Here is a 19,885-nt window from a genome sequence, read left to right as displayed (position 1 = left end):
CCCCATTTTCCCACACAGATACTTTAGCGCCAGCATCATCAGACTTCAACTTTCTCCAGGGCAACAGAAAAACAAAACTCTGTAAAGTGAAAGACAGAGGAGGTAAATTAACTCTGACGGGGCAATCAAAAAAAGGTGTGAACAGACAGTGTATACTTTACACACACTGTCATTAAAATGATAAACTTCAGGGTCTGTTCTTTGTGGGAGGCGTTTAAAGATGCACTGACTATCCAGTGGCCTAAATGTCAACAGCACCAACATCAGCAAGAAAAACAAGAGGATGTTTAAATTAAATTCAAAACATTTTATCACCTCCAAAGGTGACCCCATACCCACTAAGCAGTCACTTCCCATCCCCCTCTCCCCAGAGTCCCTGGCGACAACAAATCTGCTTTCTGTCTCTACGGATTTACTTATGCTGTATATTTCACATAAATGGAAATACACAGTATGTGACCTATTGTGTTTGGCTTCTTTCATTTAGCATAACGTTTCCGAGGTTCCCCGTTTTGTAGCATTTCTCAATATGGATGACATAAATTTTACCAGCAGCGTTATTTGTAAATGTAATGTATTGGAACCAGCCTAGAGGCGCACACATAGAGCAGTGACTGATTCATATGATGGAGTATTATGCAGAATGAGAATTAATGTGGAATGACTTCCCAGACAGACTGTTAAGTGAAAAGGGCAAAATTCAAAGGGATAGCTATAGTATGCTACCTTTTGTAAAAGAAAAGAAGAGAAAATAAGAAAATATTCATGTATCTGCTCATTTGGGTAAACAAAACAAAACATGGAAAGGATAAACCTGAGACCAAAAATAGTGGTTATCAACAGCGGAGGAGTGGGAATAGGATAAAAAAAGATAAAAGAATGACACTTCCCTGAATCATGTTCAAGTTGCACATACTTAAAAAAATACTCTAAAAGAAATAAAATCAAAGATGAAGGAGGCATCCCCAAAATGAATACAAACAGAAACAAATAAATTGGTCATGTATCATGGGTTGAAATGTGTCCCCCCAAAAGATATGGTGAACTGAACCTCCAGCGCTTGTGAACGTGATCCTATTTGGAAACAGGGTCTTGCTGTCATCATGCTAAGATGAGGCCTTTATGGTAGTCTCTAGGACTGGTGTTCTCATATGAAGGGGAAATTTGGACACAGGCTGTTTGCTCTGTGATGACGGAGGCAGAGACTGGAACCACCTAAAAGCCAAGGGACGCCAAGGGTTGCTGGCCATCACCAGAAGCTAGAGAAGCAAGGAACATATTTTTCAGGGTTCTCAGAAAGAACCAACTCTGCTGACGCCTTGATTTCCAACTTGTAGCCTCCATAACTGTTAGAGGATAAATTTCTGTTGTTTCAAGCCACCTAGTTTGTGCTACTTTGTTATGGCAGCCTGGAAACTAATACACCATACAAACGTCAACAGAATAACATAAGCAATTTTCAAAGGGAGAGACACAAGGAGAACCAGATTTTAGAACACTATACTTCCTCAGCCTAGAGATAAATATTCTAAACAAACGATGACCTCCAGTTAGTAGCTGAGTTCTCAGAGGCATAGGTTAACAATTCTGAAATTACTTTTATGTTCAAGGATTAAGCAAGTAAGTAAATATACTACCGATAACGGAAACCAGGTTTCCCTCTGTTGGAGAAGGAAGTTACATATATGGAAAGAAAAGAGAGAATGAACTTTATGGTGTTAGACTGGTATTGGAGGTATAAGCATGAAGTCATAGTTTTCGATAAAGATAGATGGGGGGTAGGGAAGGGAGAGGTGTGTGGGTATGTACATATTTATGTGTGCATACATACATCTATTTCCTGGCTCTATCCCTTAAGACAACCTAGTAGAAACTATGCATCAGTAGCAATAAACAGACCTAGCATTCAAAACAAAGGCTCAGTAACTCTTTCAGATTGAAAAACAAACAGACAAAAAAAACTGAAGAGACCTGGCAACTGAATGCAACACATTATCCCAGATTTTCTTTTTCCTAAAAAGGTATTATTGGGGCAACTGACAAAATCTGAATAAGGTCTGTGCATTAAATAACAGCCCTGTAGCAGCATTAATTTCCTGATTTTGATGATTGTACTGTTATGTAAGGCAATGAATGACATTTCATTGCTCTAACGAAGTACACACTAAAGTATTCAGGGGAAGAGGGTATCTTTAAGTGGATAAGATAAGGAAAAGATAAAGCAAATGCAGCAAATATTAATACTGAGAAATCTTGATGAAATATTGAAATTCTTTGTACTATTCTTTCAACATTTCCCCTAAAGTCTGAAATTATGTTAAATAAAAATTATAGGGCTTCCCTGGTGGCACAGTGGTTAAGAATCCCCCTGCCAATTCAGGGGACACGGGTTCGAGCCCTGGTCCGGGAAGATCCCACATGCCGTGGAGCAACTAAGCCCATGCGCCACAACTACTGAGCCTGTACTCTAGAGCCTGCGAGCCACAACTACTGAAGCCCACGCGCCACAACTACTGAAGCCCGCACGCCTAGAGTCCGTGTTCCACAACAAGAGAAGCCACTGCAATGAGAAGCCCATGCACCACATCGAAGAGTAGCCCCCGCTCACCACAACTAGAGAAAGCCCGCGCGCAGCAACGAAGACCCAATGCAGCCAAAAATAATAAATATAATAAATTTTAAAAAACTATAAAAACTTAAAATTTAATTTAACATTGAAAATAAATGAATAATGAGCTCTATAGTAGAGAGGCAAACTTTCAAAAAATATTGCTGGAGAACTGGGAATTATTCTAAAAATTCCAGGAAGCATCTGTAAAGCAACATACATAATAACACAGGCTCTAGGGAGGCATAACCTGGATTTAAGTTTGCTCCTCTGTCATACAGCCCTAGGCAAATTACTTAATCTTTCTGTGCCTCTATCCTGTGAGATGGGGATGATAATACCATACCTACTGCACAGCGTGATTACTGTGAGACAATGCAGATGAAGAGCTCAGTACAGGGTCTGGCACACTGTCCTAAGCAAGTATCCAAAAAGTGGCTGCTGTGACTTTTATCACCATTAGTGTTGCTGTTGCAGTTGCTATGTGGATATGTGAATTTAAGAAAAATAATTCTACCATCTGGAAAAACACTAATAAGAAAGTCAATTCCTGGGACTTCCCTGCTGGTGCAGTGGTTAAGAACCTGCCTGCCAATGCAGGGGACAGGTTCGAGCCCTGGTCCGGGAAGATCCCCCATGCCGCGGAGCAACTAAGTCCATGCGCCACAACTATTGAGCCTGTGCTCTAGAGCCCGTGAGCCACAACAAGAGAAGCCATCGCAATGAGAAGCCCGCGCACCGCAACGAAGAGTAGCCCCTGCTCGCTGCAGCTAGAGAAAGCCCGCACGTAGCAACGAAGACCCAACACAGCCAAAAATAAATAAATCAATATTTTAAAAAAGAAAGTGGATTCCTCTTAAGCCAAGTTCTGCACATCATCATTATTTTCTACTGATTTCTGGACCCGTTTGGATTCTGCTGCCAAATTCTCCCCTGTACCTCCTCTGACATAGAAAGCAAACTCAATATGATAGCTGTGTTTCCCCTGGTTTTTAATTTTAAAAGGACCTGTCAGTACTTCAGAGCCTATTAATGTTACTTATATACATGACACCTATAGACTTTTAAGACTAAATATGTATATATCTAAGATCCAAACTAAACATATAAAAAGGGTTAATTTGTTTACCTGGAGATTGATTTTATTTTATCTTACAAATAATAAATATTTTTCTCCAGCAAGTAGGATGGGTATGCTCAAAAGGTTAGAAAGTTGCTTTGTTCCACAAAGTATAAGAACTCTAGGAACAGAACTCGTAAGTTGTGGGGTTTTTTGAACATAAAAAATGTTTTCACATAAAAAAAAATCATTCTGGATGTTTTAGTTTATCATATACAATATTCATTCAGTAAAATATTTACCAAACATTTATGTGCATAGAGCTGTACAATGTCTCAAGGTTATAATTAAGAGACAAAGCCTCCTCCATCGAGGATTTTATAGTCTACTGTAGGCATAATATTTAAGTTCAAAAAAGGCAATTCCTGAACTTTATGTCACTGTACATGAGTAGTAACTGAAAGAAGGTAAGTTTAAGGAAATAATTTTATAAGCTTGCCTCATTCCACAGCCCCCAGAGCATCACAAAGAAAAGTCTAACACCCAAAGCATGTTCAGTATCTCTAGCAGCTCTATGGCATGTGTAAGAGTGTATGCATGTGTACTGCGGGGAGAGGTGGGGGAGTGGATAGTAAGAGAGAGGATTAAGTCAGTAGACAGTATAAGAAATCAGTTGTTGCATTTGTTTTCTAGAACAAGAAAACATAATAGCTTATAATTTTATTCATTTTAATTGCACAATACATCAATGTATTTATAACAGTTTTAAGTCCCTATTAATAAAAATTACAGCTATTTTAAGTACTTCAAATACATTAAACTACTAAATTTTTACAACAACCCTATGAGGTAGAACTATTACTGCCCCTACTTTGCAGAAAGGAAAAATAGGTAGAGAGGTTAATAATCTTCCAAGGTCACACAGTTTACTATGATGGAGCCTCAATTTTAATCAAAGCACTCTGGGTCCAAAGTCCGCATTCTTAACCACTACGCTATATGCTCTCTCTTTGACTTCCACTACCCATCGTAGAAACGATTAAGTTTCAAACTAAGCACTTATTTAGTAACTTTAACTTTTCAGGACATAAATGAGAACCAGGCATGGACAAAAAGTACCTTGAGAAGGTAAGAGATGACTCAAAGTTCAAAGGAAAGTTCTTCTGATAAGCTCACAGCATATTCACTTTTTCATTAGATGCAATTCTAACAAATCTGATTGTCCAATCTCCTGGCCAACAACACAACAGAAACAGGAGACAGAGGAGGCAGATATAAAGGGCTAGACTTCAAAATCAAGAAATGTGCCTTACCATTTATCTTAATGTATGTCAGTAAATGTTTACCAACCTAAAGAGAAGCAACTAGGGAATTCCCTGGAGGTCCAGGGGTTAGGACTCGACAAGCTGCTCAGCGTGGCCAAAAAGAAGCAACTAGTGACACGGAGAGAGGGAGAAACATCATTGTCGTTCAGTCACTGTCATTTAGAGCCTTTTTCTGAGAGGCACCACAATATTTCTCTTTGTCATGAGCTGCTGAGGACAACTTATAACTATTGGTTACATTATGATAACTACACTACTCTCAGTATGTTATTTGAGGTGAAATGCATTTGAGAAATATTTACAAACACAATGGTTAAAACAATTTTTGCAATTTAAAGAGGATTTTAGAAAACTCACCTTTATGGAATCCTTTATTTTCCGATGTCATTGAGTATCTTACATTATTTTATCTATCTCTGATATCCAAACAATATGTCATTATCAATCATTATGTTAATCTTCATCAGGTTCTATAAAAAATATTCTTTGCAACAACCTATCTCAGGAACAAGTATTATTTTAAAGGCTAGCTTCAGTGTGGTATTGGCAACAAAATAAATAGGCAATTCCTTAAATTAAAACAGAAAGCCCAGAACAGAGCCAATTATACCAAAGAGCTAGATTTAACTATTTGAGAAAAAAAAATTAAGTTCGATTTTTACTTCACATCATACATCAAACTAATTCTACATGGATCTAAGATCTAAATGTTAAAAAAAAAAAGTACAACGAAAGTCAAAAGTTTATATGTGTATATAAAATATACACATACATATAAATAAATAGTGGGATTGGCAAGCCTTTCAAAGCATAAAGCTTTGATAACCGTGTCCTATAGTTCAAAAGGAAAAGGGGCACAATCAGGTAATAACCAATCTTTCCACTATCAATTCTGTCCTCCTACCTGCTTATATACTCATCCTCTGCCTTATCTCCTGTTAAAATGAATCAAGTCTCCTTGCTCTTAGACTTATGCCTTGGATCCTGTCTCTTCATTTTCTCGGACTTTATTCCTGGAGTTATCTGCATTAGCTTCTGCAACATCTATTTCTTCTTCTCTACTGGTTTATTCTCACTGCACTGGCACAAAACATAACTGAGTATCATGTATTCTAGAAAAACCTTCCATAAACTCCAGGTCCCACTCCAGCTAATGCCCCATTTCTCTGCTAACCTTTTCAGCAAAAGGCCTTGAGAGGAGAATCTTTCTTGCTATCTTCACTTCCTTTCCTCTCATTCACTCCTTAACCACTAATCTGATTTATCAAAGTCATCAAAACCAATGCCCAATTCTCAATCCTCATCTTACTCCACATATCTCAGCATCATCTGACACAGTTTAATCTCCCTCCTGCCTGAAAGACTTTCTTCTAAGGCTTCACTGACAAAACCCTCAGCAGATATTTCTCCTACCTAATTTGTTACCTGTTTTCAAGTTTTCTTTGCTGGGACCTCCTCCTCTAGCAGACCTCTAGTATTGAAATCACCCAGGGTTACAACCTGGGCCATCCTTCTCTATCTCTCCTTTCTTCTCAGGTAACCTCATCTACTTCCACGGCTTCATGGACGACCTACATGCTGAGGACCCTCAAATCTGTATGTGTAACCTAACTTCTCCTAAAGCTCCAGATGCATGTGTCAAACTGCCTATTCAACATCTCCAACTAGATATCTAGCAGATGCCTAAAACATACATAATAAATAGAGGACTACTGATTCCATCCACACTTCAAGTCTTCCCCATGTCAGTAAACAGAACCTAAAGTATCACCCAGTTGCTCAGGCCAAACATCCTCCAAAAGCTTTCCACTGAGCTTCAAGTAAAATCTAACCTCCTTACCACAGTGCCCAAGGCCATCTATAACCTAGTCCCTGACTAGCTTTCCAGCCCCCTTGCACACCCTGCTCCCACTGGCTCACAATGATCCAGCCATACAGGCCTTCTCTCTGTCCTCAGCCTTGCAGCACTCATTCTTGTCTCAGAGTCACTGCACTTGCCCTTGACCACCTAGGATGCTCTCCCCCGCAACACTGTCACATGACTATTGCCTTCTCATCGTTCAAGTCTCAACCCAAATGCCACGTGCTCTGAAGGTCTCCCTTAACCACACTGGCTAAAGTAGCCTCTGGCCACTTTCAACATTACCTCATTTTAGTTCATGAATTATCTTATCTGTTTACGTGTTTCCTGTCACTTTGAACTAAAATATAAGCTTCTCAAGGGTAAGAGTCTGCCTTATTTACCACTATGTGCCCAGCACCTAGACCAATGCCTGGCACGTAGCAGACAATGAATAAATATTTGTTAAATGACTGACACAAACAAGCTCTTCATAAAATAAAAATAAAAGGCCAAGAAGTATATGGGGAAAAAAGATACCTAATCACTGGAAGACAGAGAAATGTTAATTAACAGTAAGACATCACTTTTTGATCAATAGTAAAGATTTTATTATAATGATATCCTTTTGTGGGCAAATGTATAGGAAAAAAACCAAAAAACAAAAAACCAAACCCTGGAAATGTCAGGCATAATCCCTAGTATATGTCAAAACTCCTAAAAATGTACATATCCTCTGACCAGCTAATTAATTTATCATGACAAAATAATCATATGTACAAGGACAAAAGATGTCCTCATAGGTACATGATACATAATAAATAGAGGTACAAGGTTTATAATCGTAAAAACTTAAGTGTTATAATCATTAGGGACTGAGTAAACAGCTATAATTTATACTGCTGAATACTATGCAGCCAACTAAAAAATGGTGGTGTAGAAATACTAACACAGAAAAAATTCATGAACTGCTTTTCAAATGAAAAGAAAACGTAAAAAATCAACCCATTTATGGATAAAACACACTCATGTACATATACATGTGTTTGCATCTTTCGTAGGCAATGGCCAGGCCAGCTACAGATCTGAGGACATAGTAAGAAGTAGAACACAAAACTACTGAACAGTGTCACAACAAATAATTGCCTTTTCTAAGAAGAGTTACACCACTCGCTGAGTATTGATGCTGTCCCCCCGCAAGCCTGATAGCATAAATGGCAGCAAGCCAGGTGTTTTGTGGTTGCCAAAACACGCACTGCACGGACTACCAGTCTGGGTCACCTCTGAGGACCTGGGGAAGCACTGGGGAGCTGTGCCCACTCATGGTATTCTTCTCTTACTTATCCTTTGCAATGCTTGTTTACCGGTTCAGCAGTAAGCATGCAAATCAAGCTGATCTCAGGACATTCTTATCCATCTCTGAACTCTGCCCAGCCCTTTGTGGTCTGCGTAGGTAAGTGTGTGTGTCTCTGTGTGTGCAGTATATATGTTAGGTGTTTGTACAGGCATACCTCAGAGATGTTGTGGGTTTAGTTCCAGAAGACTGCAATAAAGCAAGTCACACTAATTTCTTGGTTTCCCAGTACATATGAAAGTTATGTTTACACTAACTGTAGTCTATTAAGCAATAGCATTATATCTAAAAAAAAAAGTACATACCTTAATTTAAAAATACTTTATTGCTAAAAATTGCTAACCATCATCTGAGCCTTCGGCAAGTCGTAATCTTTTTGCCATTAACATCACTGATCACAGATGACCATAACACGTTATACTAATAATGAAAATGTTTGAATTATGGGAATTGCCAAAATGTGACACAGTGACACAAAGTGAGCAAAAGCTACTGGAAAAATGGTGCCAACAGACTTGCTCAATGCAGGATCACCACAAACCTTCAATTTGTAAAAAACACAGTATTTGTGAAGCACAGTAAAGTGAAGCCCAATAAAACTAGGTATGCCTGTACATAAATACACAAAAAAATCTGGAGAAAACCACTAAAAGTCAAGTGTTTATAGAGGTGGCAGAATGATGAATGATGTTTAGCTTCTTCTTCTTGTTTAATTGTATTTTTTTAACTTTTATTACAATGATCAAACATTGTCCTTGCAACTTAAGTTAAAAAATGTTATAGACTGATGCTTAATCAAAGAACAATTGAGAAAATCAAATCTAAATTAAAGCCACAGGAATAAGATTAGAAGCCCCAGTGAGATACTTGGACCAAATTCACACTTAAGTAAACAATTTTGTCCAAATGTCCAAAGAAGTTTTCATCTAGCTTCACGTTCAAACTGGATATCAGTTATAAAGAAAAAGAGGGGGAAAAAAAAAAAACAACTTTGGATGCAAATTCTTAAAATCATTCCCACTACACTTGACTATTTCAGATTTAGTTTCTGTTTTTCAAAATGTCAAAGACTGGGTATCAGAATTGTAATTTAGAAAAATGAGAACATAATACCACCAACAAAGCTGTCCTCTTCCACCACATGCCAAATCAAACCTGAATCTTACCAGTCTTCTAGAACTAACCACTAACTCACAGAAGAACACACTAAATGATCCTACAGGGAGGCAGCTGGCAAAACCCCGACTGAGGGAAAATCCTACAGGACAAATAACCAAGTTTCTTCAAACAAACAAAAGGCAAAGAAAAAGACAAACAGAGATGAAGGCACAACCTATGGATATAAAAGAAATTTGAGACACATCAACTAATTACAATGTGTGAAACTTATTTGTTATTAAGAAGCTATTATTAATATCGTAAGAGACTACAATGGTATTGTGGTTATTTTTTATAACTGTATTAAGGCATATTTTAAAATCATGTAATTCATCCATATCAAGTGCATAATTCAATGATTTTTTTAGTAAATTCACCAAGTTCACTATAAATCAGTTTTAGAATATTTCCATTACCCAATAAGATCCCTCATGCCCATTAATTATTAATCCTCCTGCCACATACATCAGCCCACGAATCCACTTTCTGACTCTGTAGATTTGCCTTTTCTAAACATTTCACATAAATGGAATCATATAATATGCAGTCTCTTTTATCTGGCTTCTTTCACTTTACATGTTTTTAAGGTTCATTTATGTCACAGCATGTATCAACAGTTTGTTTCTTTTTATTGCTGAATAGTATTCCACTGTATGGACACATTTTGTCTATTCATTTACCAGTTGATGGGCAGTTAGGTTGTTTCCAGCTTCTGTCTATTATGAATAACACTGCTGTGAACATCTGTGTGTGAAAATTGTGTGGGTAGATACACAAGAGTGGAATTGCTACATCATTATGGCAAATTAAGAAACTTTTAAAGAAACTCTTAAAGTGCTTTAGATATATTAGCTTACTTAATCCTTACAACAACGTTAAGAGGAAGTTACTATTATTATCCCCATTTTAGGGATGAGGAAACAGAGGTCCATCCGAAAAGCTTAAGCAATGTGGTCAAGCCAGACTAGAATCAAAGTAGTCTGGCTTTGGAGTCTGTGCACTTAACCACTGTGCCATATACTTCAAGCTCACCAACAAGTTAAACATTTCTCACAGGATATAAACAAATTAAAATAAAGAAATTAAACGGAAAAATTCAGGGGGAATTCCTTGGCGGTCCAATGGTTAGGACTCCGGGTTCCACTGCAGGGGGCCGGGGTTCAATCCCTGGTCGGGGAACTAAGATCCTGCAAGCCACACACGCAGCCAAAAAAAAAATTCAGGTGACTTCTATGAACACACAAGTAGGGAATCCAATATAAACTAAATTTAAGTGTACAACTAATAACATATATGGTAGTAACTCTTGTTATCTCTGAGTGGCAGAATAGGAATAAGCTTTTTTCTTTTTATTTAATTGTGTTTTATTTTATTACAATGATCTACATATACAAGGCAGTGTTCAAGATGAACATAACACAAAAAATTCACTAATCAGTAAACAAATGACTTGATGAACAATAAGATTTTAAGTTCCTAATTTTTTAAAGGAAATTTTAAGATGTCCTGAATGTGTACTATGCACCGATGCTAAGTTGAGTGCTGTGGACACAAATTCGATTAAAACTTAGGAACAAAGAAAGACGACTCTGGAAGCACAGCTGTGGTAAGTGGTATTCCAGAGCTATTCCTGCAGGAGTCATCTTAGTCAGGGCAGGGGTCAGGGGAGGAAGGCTTCCTGAAAGAGGAGGCACTAAACTGATTTGAAGGAATGATGTATGTACATACTGCTACCAGTTAGAGACTACTTCATCAATAACATAGCCACTTCTTAATGATTAAAAATGGAGGCCCTGCTTCAAATGTCAAACCTTTAATTTCTTTCTTAACCTCAGATTTTGTCAATTTCAAATTTCCGCTAAACAACAGGAGATTCAGAGAACAGAAAAAGCTTTGTCATGTGATGCTAGAATATAATTAGAATATAAAAAATCTGTAAATACCTGTAACTTAAAAAGTATTTTTTTAATTCATTATATTTGAGTGTGGTTTGATCACAGTCAGTCAACACATCCTTCAAACTTCATCTTAATAGCACTTCTAAAAAGTCTACTGATGATCTAAATCAGGGGTGGGCAAACTACAAGCGCAGGTGGCCTGGTTTGCTAAGAATGGCTTTTCAGCAAAGAATGGTTTTTATATTTTAGGAGGATGAAAAGAGAGAGGGAGGAAGAGAGAGAGAACTGTATTCAGAGACTACCTGTGGTCCAAAAAGCCTAAAATATTTTACTATCTCGACTTTCATAGAAAAAGTTGCCTACACTTAAAAAAAAAAAAAATTACTGGATGTATTTGTGCCCATACTGAAAGGCACCCTCAGAAAGGCACTATCATCGCCGTGGAACTCAGTCTAGACACTAGTACACTTACTTACTTATGGTGGGAGGGAGAAAAAGAGGGAAGGGTATGTTTGCAGGGAGTGGGGGGAATTCAGGGATAGAATACAGTTGAAGCAGACGAAACATATGGAGCAGTCCTAGAGGCTTGACAAGCTACTAAAGGTGGAAGGTAGCTATTACAATCTTAACGACCTGTGAAATATGAGAGCTAGGTTTATTGAGGAAACCGAGACTCAGAGCTTAAGTTACCTGCCCAAGTTCACAGAGCAAGACAGTGGGACACGAAGAGCTGGACTACAACCAGCAAATTTCAGTCCCATTCTTTCCACTGCGTCACACTGCCCCTCATCACTGGACAGTGTTAACCTGGAAATACACCACTAACGACATGTGACAAGGGAGCTCAACTGCGTCCAGAAGGAACAAAGTCTCCTCAGGAGCTCCCCTCCCTCCCGCGATTATTAGCTATTTTTCAGGGAAGAACTGGGCAACGTGTCTACAGGTCTCAAAGAGGTGAAGGGAAGAGTAGACACTAGTCCTATTTGCCAGATGTTGGGAACAACAAGAGAAGGTTGACCAAACATCATTAAAACAAGCCTGAAAGCTATCCAGTGGCTGAGAGCAATAAGAAACACCAAATTTCAATGAATTTACCTGGTTCCAATTTTATTACTTTAATTGCTGCCAATTCACCGGTGTTAACATTTCGTGCCTAAAAGAAAAGAAAAGATAATTGTGAAAAAAGCTTTCATAAAAACTTCATAAAATGTAATTTTAGCTTTTATTTATTTTCAATTATTCAGAAAAGTCTTTTAAAGCAAGAATTGCGAAAGTGATTTATATTTACAAAACAAACAGTATATTCTTCAAAATGAATTTCAACATTAATCTATGTATAAATTTAATAATGGTGATAATAATATTGTTAACAGAAGCACAGACCTTAGTATACATATATCAGGCACTATTCTAAGTGTTTTGGGGGTTTTTTTGCAGTACGCGGGCCTCCACTGTTGTGGCCTCTTCCATTGCGGAGCACATGCTCCGGACGTGCAGGCTCAGCGGCCATGGCTCACGGGCCCAGCCGCTCCGCGGCATGTAGGATCTTCCCGGACCGGGGCACGAACCCGTGTCCCCTGCATCGGCAGGCGGACTCTCAACCACTGCGCCACCAGGGAAGCCCTCTAAGTGTTTTTATATTAATTCGTTTAATCCTTACAACAATCTTATGAGGTAGGTACTAATACTATTCCCGTGTTGCAGATGAGGAATCTGAAGCACCAAGAAGTTAAAGAACTTGCCAAGGCCATCTACCTAGTCAGTGACGGTGCTGGGATTCTAACCCAGGCAGTCTAACGCTAGAGTCTGAGCTTTTCTAAGCATTACATTCTACTGCCATTCATTCAAAGGTTTGTTAAAATCTTGAATTAACTAGCTTTAAACTTGTAAATTAAAAAACTTCATAATATGAAAAGCAAGCACCATTTTTTAACTGTAAAAACAACCTCCCTGCATCTGTTTAAACACACCTGATAGTACAATGAAATAAGTGCAGTTAATACAAACCAAATATATCTTTACAAGCCACATATTAAAAATATAAATATTAAAAAAAATCAATCCATAATGTTAGATTGCCGGTGTTTACAGCTGTAATTAGGTATAAATAAGCAGAAACTGTCTTTTCAATTTGTATAAAAATGGCAGTTATTTTTGTCAATTTAAAATGTTCTATAACTGAATCAGAATTTTCAAAATAATATTTTAAACTATGAACTGAAACTTAATAAACTGATTTTCATATCAACCAATGAAGATCAATATATGCAATTCCCTGATCACAGAAGAATTCATTCATGTGATGAGAATAATACTTAGTTGTAACACTTCTTATTAATGGATTGGTAAAGATCAGTGAATCACCCACAAGGGATGATAACAGCATTAACATCGGAATCCTTCTACGAATACTGGGGCATTAAAAAACAAAAAAAATCAGTTTCTAAGAAGATATATATGGGACACAGTCACTGCTGAAATATAAAATTTAACCTTTAAACTCAAAGAAGAACAAAGGTATTAAAAAATATAAATTAAGAAAACATTAAAATAAAATTTTCAGGGAAAATTCATTCCTTTTGGAAAAAAAAATCCCCATGACTAATAAACACTTAGGATGCCAACTTATTACAGGCAGTTCAAAACAGATTTCAACATTTATTTCAAACTAAACTTAATTTCCATTATATGAGACAGACAGTTCAAATAGTGCCACATATTTATTCCCTTCCCTAGGATGAGAAGGTATACACACACACACACACACACACACACACACACACACGGAATAGACATTCTGGGAGCATTTTCTAAGGAGGATGGGGCACAGTGTACCTGTAAAATATTCAGGGTATCACATCAACGTTAGTCATAAACCTTCTCAAACACTCTCAGAACGCGTTGCCTTTCCACACTGAGAAATCTTTTCCCTGTTAGGCTCCTCCTTGATACTCTGTCCGTTAACCCACATCTTTTTTTGCACTTCTCCAAATAAAATAAGACAAAACATACTACTCTCTCCAATTCTCAATTCTCCATTTAAAAATTTTGCTATAGTTTTGTTTTCTGTTTATTGAAAATAAACTCAGAGTATGCACTAGCAAAAAATATGAACTCAAAGAAAGCTAGGGTGATTACTTTTACAGCTGAAATTCTGTTCCCAGCTTACCACAAGAGGGCACGATCTCTACCGACAACACAAGTTACACAAAGTGTCCAAAATGGCTGCAGTACACAATGTACTCTTCTAAAAATAGATTTATTAATGGTTACACCAGCACATATTTAACAGAAAAACTATGACAGTAAACTAGTGATAACTAGTTTACTAAAGTCAATTATTTACTATAGGCTTGACTTATGAATACAATTTTTCAAAATTTAAATCAGTCTAGAATTTTCTAAAGGATAAAAAGTTTTAAAATATTGGAATTCTCCAATATGTAACTTACTTGACAGACAAGATAAATCACAAAAAGGGAAGAAGAATAACAAAAAACCCTCGGTAAACCTGAATTTCTGAGCTTTTTCCCCATCAAAATCCTTACGTTTATTAATGGAAGATGTTTAAAGCATTATGGTTCATCAAGAATCTTGGTCCTCTGGCTAAAATAAGTCATATTTTGCTGTCTCTAAACTCACAGCAGCCAAGGTTACACACAGGTAAATTTAAAAATTAATATTAACTCTAATACTCTGTACCTACTGTTCTTTTTTCAATCACCTAGAGAAACTGATTAGGAAAAAAAATGAGAGCAAGGTAAATATTATAACATATTACCACGTATAAAGTTAAAAATTTCTAAATCAGTATCAGTAACATAAAATTTACAGATCTGCCCAGGGCAGAAAACTGAGGATACGTATTTCTCAGCTTCTAGACCCACTCTTCTGCCACATCATTGATTTGACCACCATTCTCACATGCTCTGAACGTGATGTTCAGATCACGTTGTTCTTGAGTTTAAAACTCTTCAGGAGTACACACCATTGCTTTAAAGACACAAATTCAAATTCCCTATCAGAGAATTTAAATTACTTACTAAATACAGCACTTTTTATAACAGCTTTATTGGGATATAATTCACATATCATAAAGTTCACCCTTTTAATGTGTACAATGCAGCAGTTTCTAGTATATTCACATAATTATGTAACCATTATTCCTCTCTAAATCTGAAACATTTTCATTGCTCCAGAAAGAAACCCCCAGACCCATTAGCAGTCGCTCCCCTACTCCTCCCCCTCCCAGACTCTGACAACTAGTACTGGTCTATTTCCTGTTTCTATTGATTTGACTGTTCTGGATATTTCACATAAATAGGATCATACAAAATGTGGTCCCTTGTGACTAGCTTCTTTAACTGAGCATAAGGTTTTCAGGTTCATCCATGTTGCGGCACATATCAGTACTTTATTCCTTTTGTTGCTGAACAATATTTCATTGCATGACAATTCCACATTTGTTTATCCTTTTATCAGTTGAAGGATATTTGGGTTGTTTCCATTTGGGGCTATTATGAACAATGCTTTTATGAACACTGTGTGGACCTACGTTTTCGATTCTGTTGGATACAGATCTAATAGTGGAATTGCTGAATCACACGGTAACTGTATGATTAGCTTTTTGAAGAACTGTCAAACTTTCTTCCAAAGTGGCTGCACCATTTTATATTATCGCCAGCAATGTATGAGGATTCCAATTTCTCTACATCCATGCCAATATTTATTATTACCTGGCTTTTTAACTTTTGTTTTCTTAGTGAATGTGAAGTACTGTCTCTCTGTGGTTTGACTTAAAACTCACTAATGGCTAACAATCTTGAGCATCTTTTCATATGCTGGTTAGTCATTTGAATTTCTTTGGAAAAATGTGTATCCAATTCTTTGCTCATTTTTAATTGTCAATTTTATTGTTGACTTGTAAGAGTTCTTTATAAATCTTCATATGCCTCTTATTGATTACATGACTTGTAAATATTTAATCCCACTCTGAGTTGTCTTTGTTTTCTTGATGGTGTTCTTTGAAGCACAAAACTTTTAAATTTTGATGAAGTCCAACTTACCTATTTTTAGTTACTTGTGCTTTGAGTATTATAGCTGAAAAACCACTGCCTGGAACCCAAGGTCACAAAGATTTTTTTTCCTATGTTTTTTTCTAAGAGTTTTATAGTTTAGGTCTTCCATTTAGGTCTCTGATCCATTTTGAGTGACTTTTTATATGGTGTCAGGCAGGGCTCAAATTTCACTCCTTTGCATGTGGATAGCCAATTGCGAAATACAACATTTTACTGTAAAACCATTCACTACCTGGCTCCTGTCTATATTTCCAGTCATTCCTTAATTTGCACTTTATGCTCTAACCAAACTAAACAACTGGCCATCTCCAATGCTATCCACACTTTTTGCCCTTTGGCACTTAATGCCTAGACAAACGCTCTCCCTAACTCCGTCCCCTGGCCTAACTTCTAGACGTCTTTTAAAGCTCAACTTAGGTTATTATCACTTCCCACAAGAATTTTCCTGATCCCCATTCAAGTTTAGGCACCCCCCCCACACACACACACACACTCCCACAGATCCTCAGTAACCTTTCGCAAATGGGAAAGGTTAGACCTGGTGAGAAAAATCCTGCGGATCTAGAGCTGATCTCAGTTTCAGAGGAGCTCTTGGAAACTATTACATTTCAAAGCTGTCCCAAAATTCAGTTTGATTCAGTCAGACTTTTAGAAGCCATTCATATTAGCATTAATTTGGTAAAAGGTTTTTCTGAGATGATTTCATGCAAACTGCTGAGTTATCTCCAATTATCAGAAAAGTATTCCTTGAGTGTGGGAATGGGAGTAAACAACATAATCAAGAATGGATCATTAAGCAGCCAAAAAAAAAAAAAAAGTGCTATGTGTTATATAAAGTGAGTTAAATAACTATCAATAACAAATCTGATCATCTACGGTATACAAGCACCTCCTGGTACCCAAAGCTTACTATTCAGAAGGGGCTGTCCAACGAGAATATGAAGAAAGGTTCTGAAATGGGAGTGAAAAAATGCAAAGTTTAGTGCTGGCTCTGCCAGTAACACGCAACGGGATCTGAGCAAGTAATCTCCTTGTGTCTTCTCCCCCTAATTTAAAAATAAGAAAGTGAAAAAAGACTACTTCTAAGAAGGTTCCTTCTAATTCTGAAAGTCAATGTTTACATCAAATAATTTAATTCTAAATTAACAGATTCCAAATACTGAACCAGCTGGCTGGTTATACAAGAATCATATGAGGAGTTTAAAAACAAAACAATAAAAACACTGCCACTGATTTCTGAATCAACAGATTTAGGATGAGACACAGGAATCTGTATTTAAAGCTACTGAAGTGCTGCTTCTGGTGCTCAGCCAGGCCTGGACACCTGGTCTAAGGCACTGTGCCATGTGAATTTTATAAAATATAAGTACCGGCTTTTAAGTCTGCAAGGGGTGTTTATAGGGATGGCTTTATGAAGGAGATACCACCTAAGCAGAGGTTTGAGAGATGGGCTGGATTACAACAAACACAGAAGAGGGATGGGAAAGAGGGCATAGAAAAAAAAGCATGAACAAAGGCACAGGGACAGAAAACAGGCTATTTTGAGTGTACTGGGCGGGCCAAACCTCAGGGTGCCTCCCATATAAATACTCATTTCAGAGAAAAATGGCTAACCCACAGCCCCTGCTGAAGGAATAGTTTGGTTTGCTTTTCCACAGTTTCTTGGACTAGGTATGAGCCTACTACAAAGGCAACCACTTCATAGGAAGACTGATAGCCAGGGTGATGTACATTCCTGGTTTGCCCAGGACATTTGCAGGTTATGCCAACTGTCCTAGCAGAATTACTAACAATGCCCACTTTCACTCTCAAATTTATAATTAAAATTTTATTTAACTTGGATGGTAAATTATAAGGTCACTCTACCAATAAACCGTGAGCTGACATGAAAAAGGAAATAGGCCAATCAGATTCTCGGAAATAGGGGTCAGCAAACATGCCTGTTTTTGTAAATGAAGCTTTACCGAAACACAGCCATGTTCATCTGGTTAAGAATTGTCTATGGCTGCTTTCACAATACAACAGTAGAGTTGAGCAGCTGAGATAGAGACCATGTGGCCCACAAAACCTGAAGTATTTTCTATCTGGCCCTTTACAGAGAAAACTGGCTGACCCCCACTCTAAAACAGCACTATCCAGTAGAACCTTCTGCATTAATGGAAATGTTCTATACCTGCGCTGTCCACTACTGTAGTCCCATGCCACATGGAGCTACTGATCAACTGAAATGTGGTTAATACAACTGAAGAACTGAGCTGTATTTAATTATTTGTGTACGCAATATTTAAATTGGAAAGGCTTTAAATTTTTTTGAGACATTTAAATATTTAAAAATTTGAGATATAATTGACATATAACATTGTATTAGTTTTAGGTGTACAACATAATGATTTGATATATGTGTATATTACTAAATGATTACCACAATAAGTTTAGTTAACATTCATCACCACACATAGCTACAAATTTTTTCTTGTGATGAGAACTTTTAAGATCTATTCTCTTAGCATCTTTCATATATATAATACAGTATTGTTAACTATAGTCACCATGCTGTACATTACATCCCCAAGACTCGTTTAGCTTTAACTGGAAAACAATCAACTCTTAAAAATATAGTTCTAGTAGTTTTAACACATGCATAGATTTGCATAAAATGAGTTAACAACCATCTGGAAACAGAAAAGTTCCAGCACTGCAAAACCTCCCTGAAAGTTACATTCTCCCTTCAGTCCAACCTCTGGCAACTACTGATTTGTTCTTTGCCACTACAGTTTTGTCTTTTCAAGAATTTCATGTAAATTAAATCATCATATAACTTTTTGAGACTATTTTCTTTCACCAAGTTGCTGCATGTATCATTAATTTATTCCTTTTTATTGTTAAGCAGTATTCCACTGTATGGATATACCACATTTTATTCACTACCATTGGAAGGACATATTGGCTGTTTTCAGTTTTAGGTAAATGTGAATTGAGCTGCTATAAACATCTGTGTACAGATTATAAAAAGACCTTGGAGAGAGACTGGGCCATATAGTGGGTATATGTATAATCTTTAAAGAAACAGTCAAGTTCTTTCTAGAGTGGCTGTACCATTGTTCATTTCCAGCAGCAATGTATGAGAGCTCCAGTTCTTCCAGAACTTCCTTGCTAGAAGTTGGGACTGTACTTTTTAGCCATTTCTAACAGGTAGGTGATGGTATCTCATGGTGATTTTAGTCTGCATTTCCCTAATGGCTAATGACATTGAACATCTATTCATGTGCTTATTTGCCATCCTTTGGTGAAGTGTCTTCTATCTTTTGTCCATGTTTTAATTGGGATGTTTCTTATTGTTGAGTTTTGAGAGTTCTTTATATATTCTAGATACAAGTTCTTTTTCAGGCATATGATTTGCAAATATTTTTTCCCAGTCTATATCTTGTCTTTTCATTCTCTTAACAGTGCCTTTTGCAGAGCATTATGGACTGAATTGTGTGCCCCCCAAATCCGGACGTTGAAGTCCTAAGCCCCAGTACCTTAGAATGTAACTGTATTTGGAGACACGGCCTTTAAAGAGGT

General features: G+C 37.2%; 1 protein-coding gene across 5 annotated transcripts in view; it reads right to left on the bottom strand.

The window, feature by feature from the left end:
- MAP4K3 (mitogen-activated protein kinase kinase kinase kinase 3) overlaps positions 1-19,885 on the bottom strand; it is a 189,034-nt gene that overhangs the window by 114,704 nt on the left and 54,445 nt on the right. For 4 of the 5 annotated variants that reach the window (XM_067703185.1, XM_067703187.1, XM_067703186.1 and 1 more), the window contains exon 2: positions 12,339-12,396. In XM_067703185.1, the coding sequence (XP_067559286.1) occupies positions 12,339-12,396 (58 nt within the window). Of the gene's footprint in view, positions 1-12,338; positions 12,397-19,885 lie in introns of those variants that run through there. The other variant, XM_067703191.1, reaches the window with a different exon arrangement.

Source organism: Pseudorca crassidens, chromosome 14, assembly GCF_039906515.1.
Source record: "Pseudorca crassidens isolate mPseCra1 chromosome 14, mPseCra1.hap1, whole genome shotgun sequence".
NCBI classification, from domain to species: Eukaryota; Metazoa; Chordata; class Mammalia; order Artiodactyla; family Delphinidae; genus Pseudorca; species Pseudorca crassidens.
The sequence above is the reverse complement of the archived record's forward strand: the minus strand, read 5'-3'. Positions and strand labels throughout refer to the sequence as shown.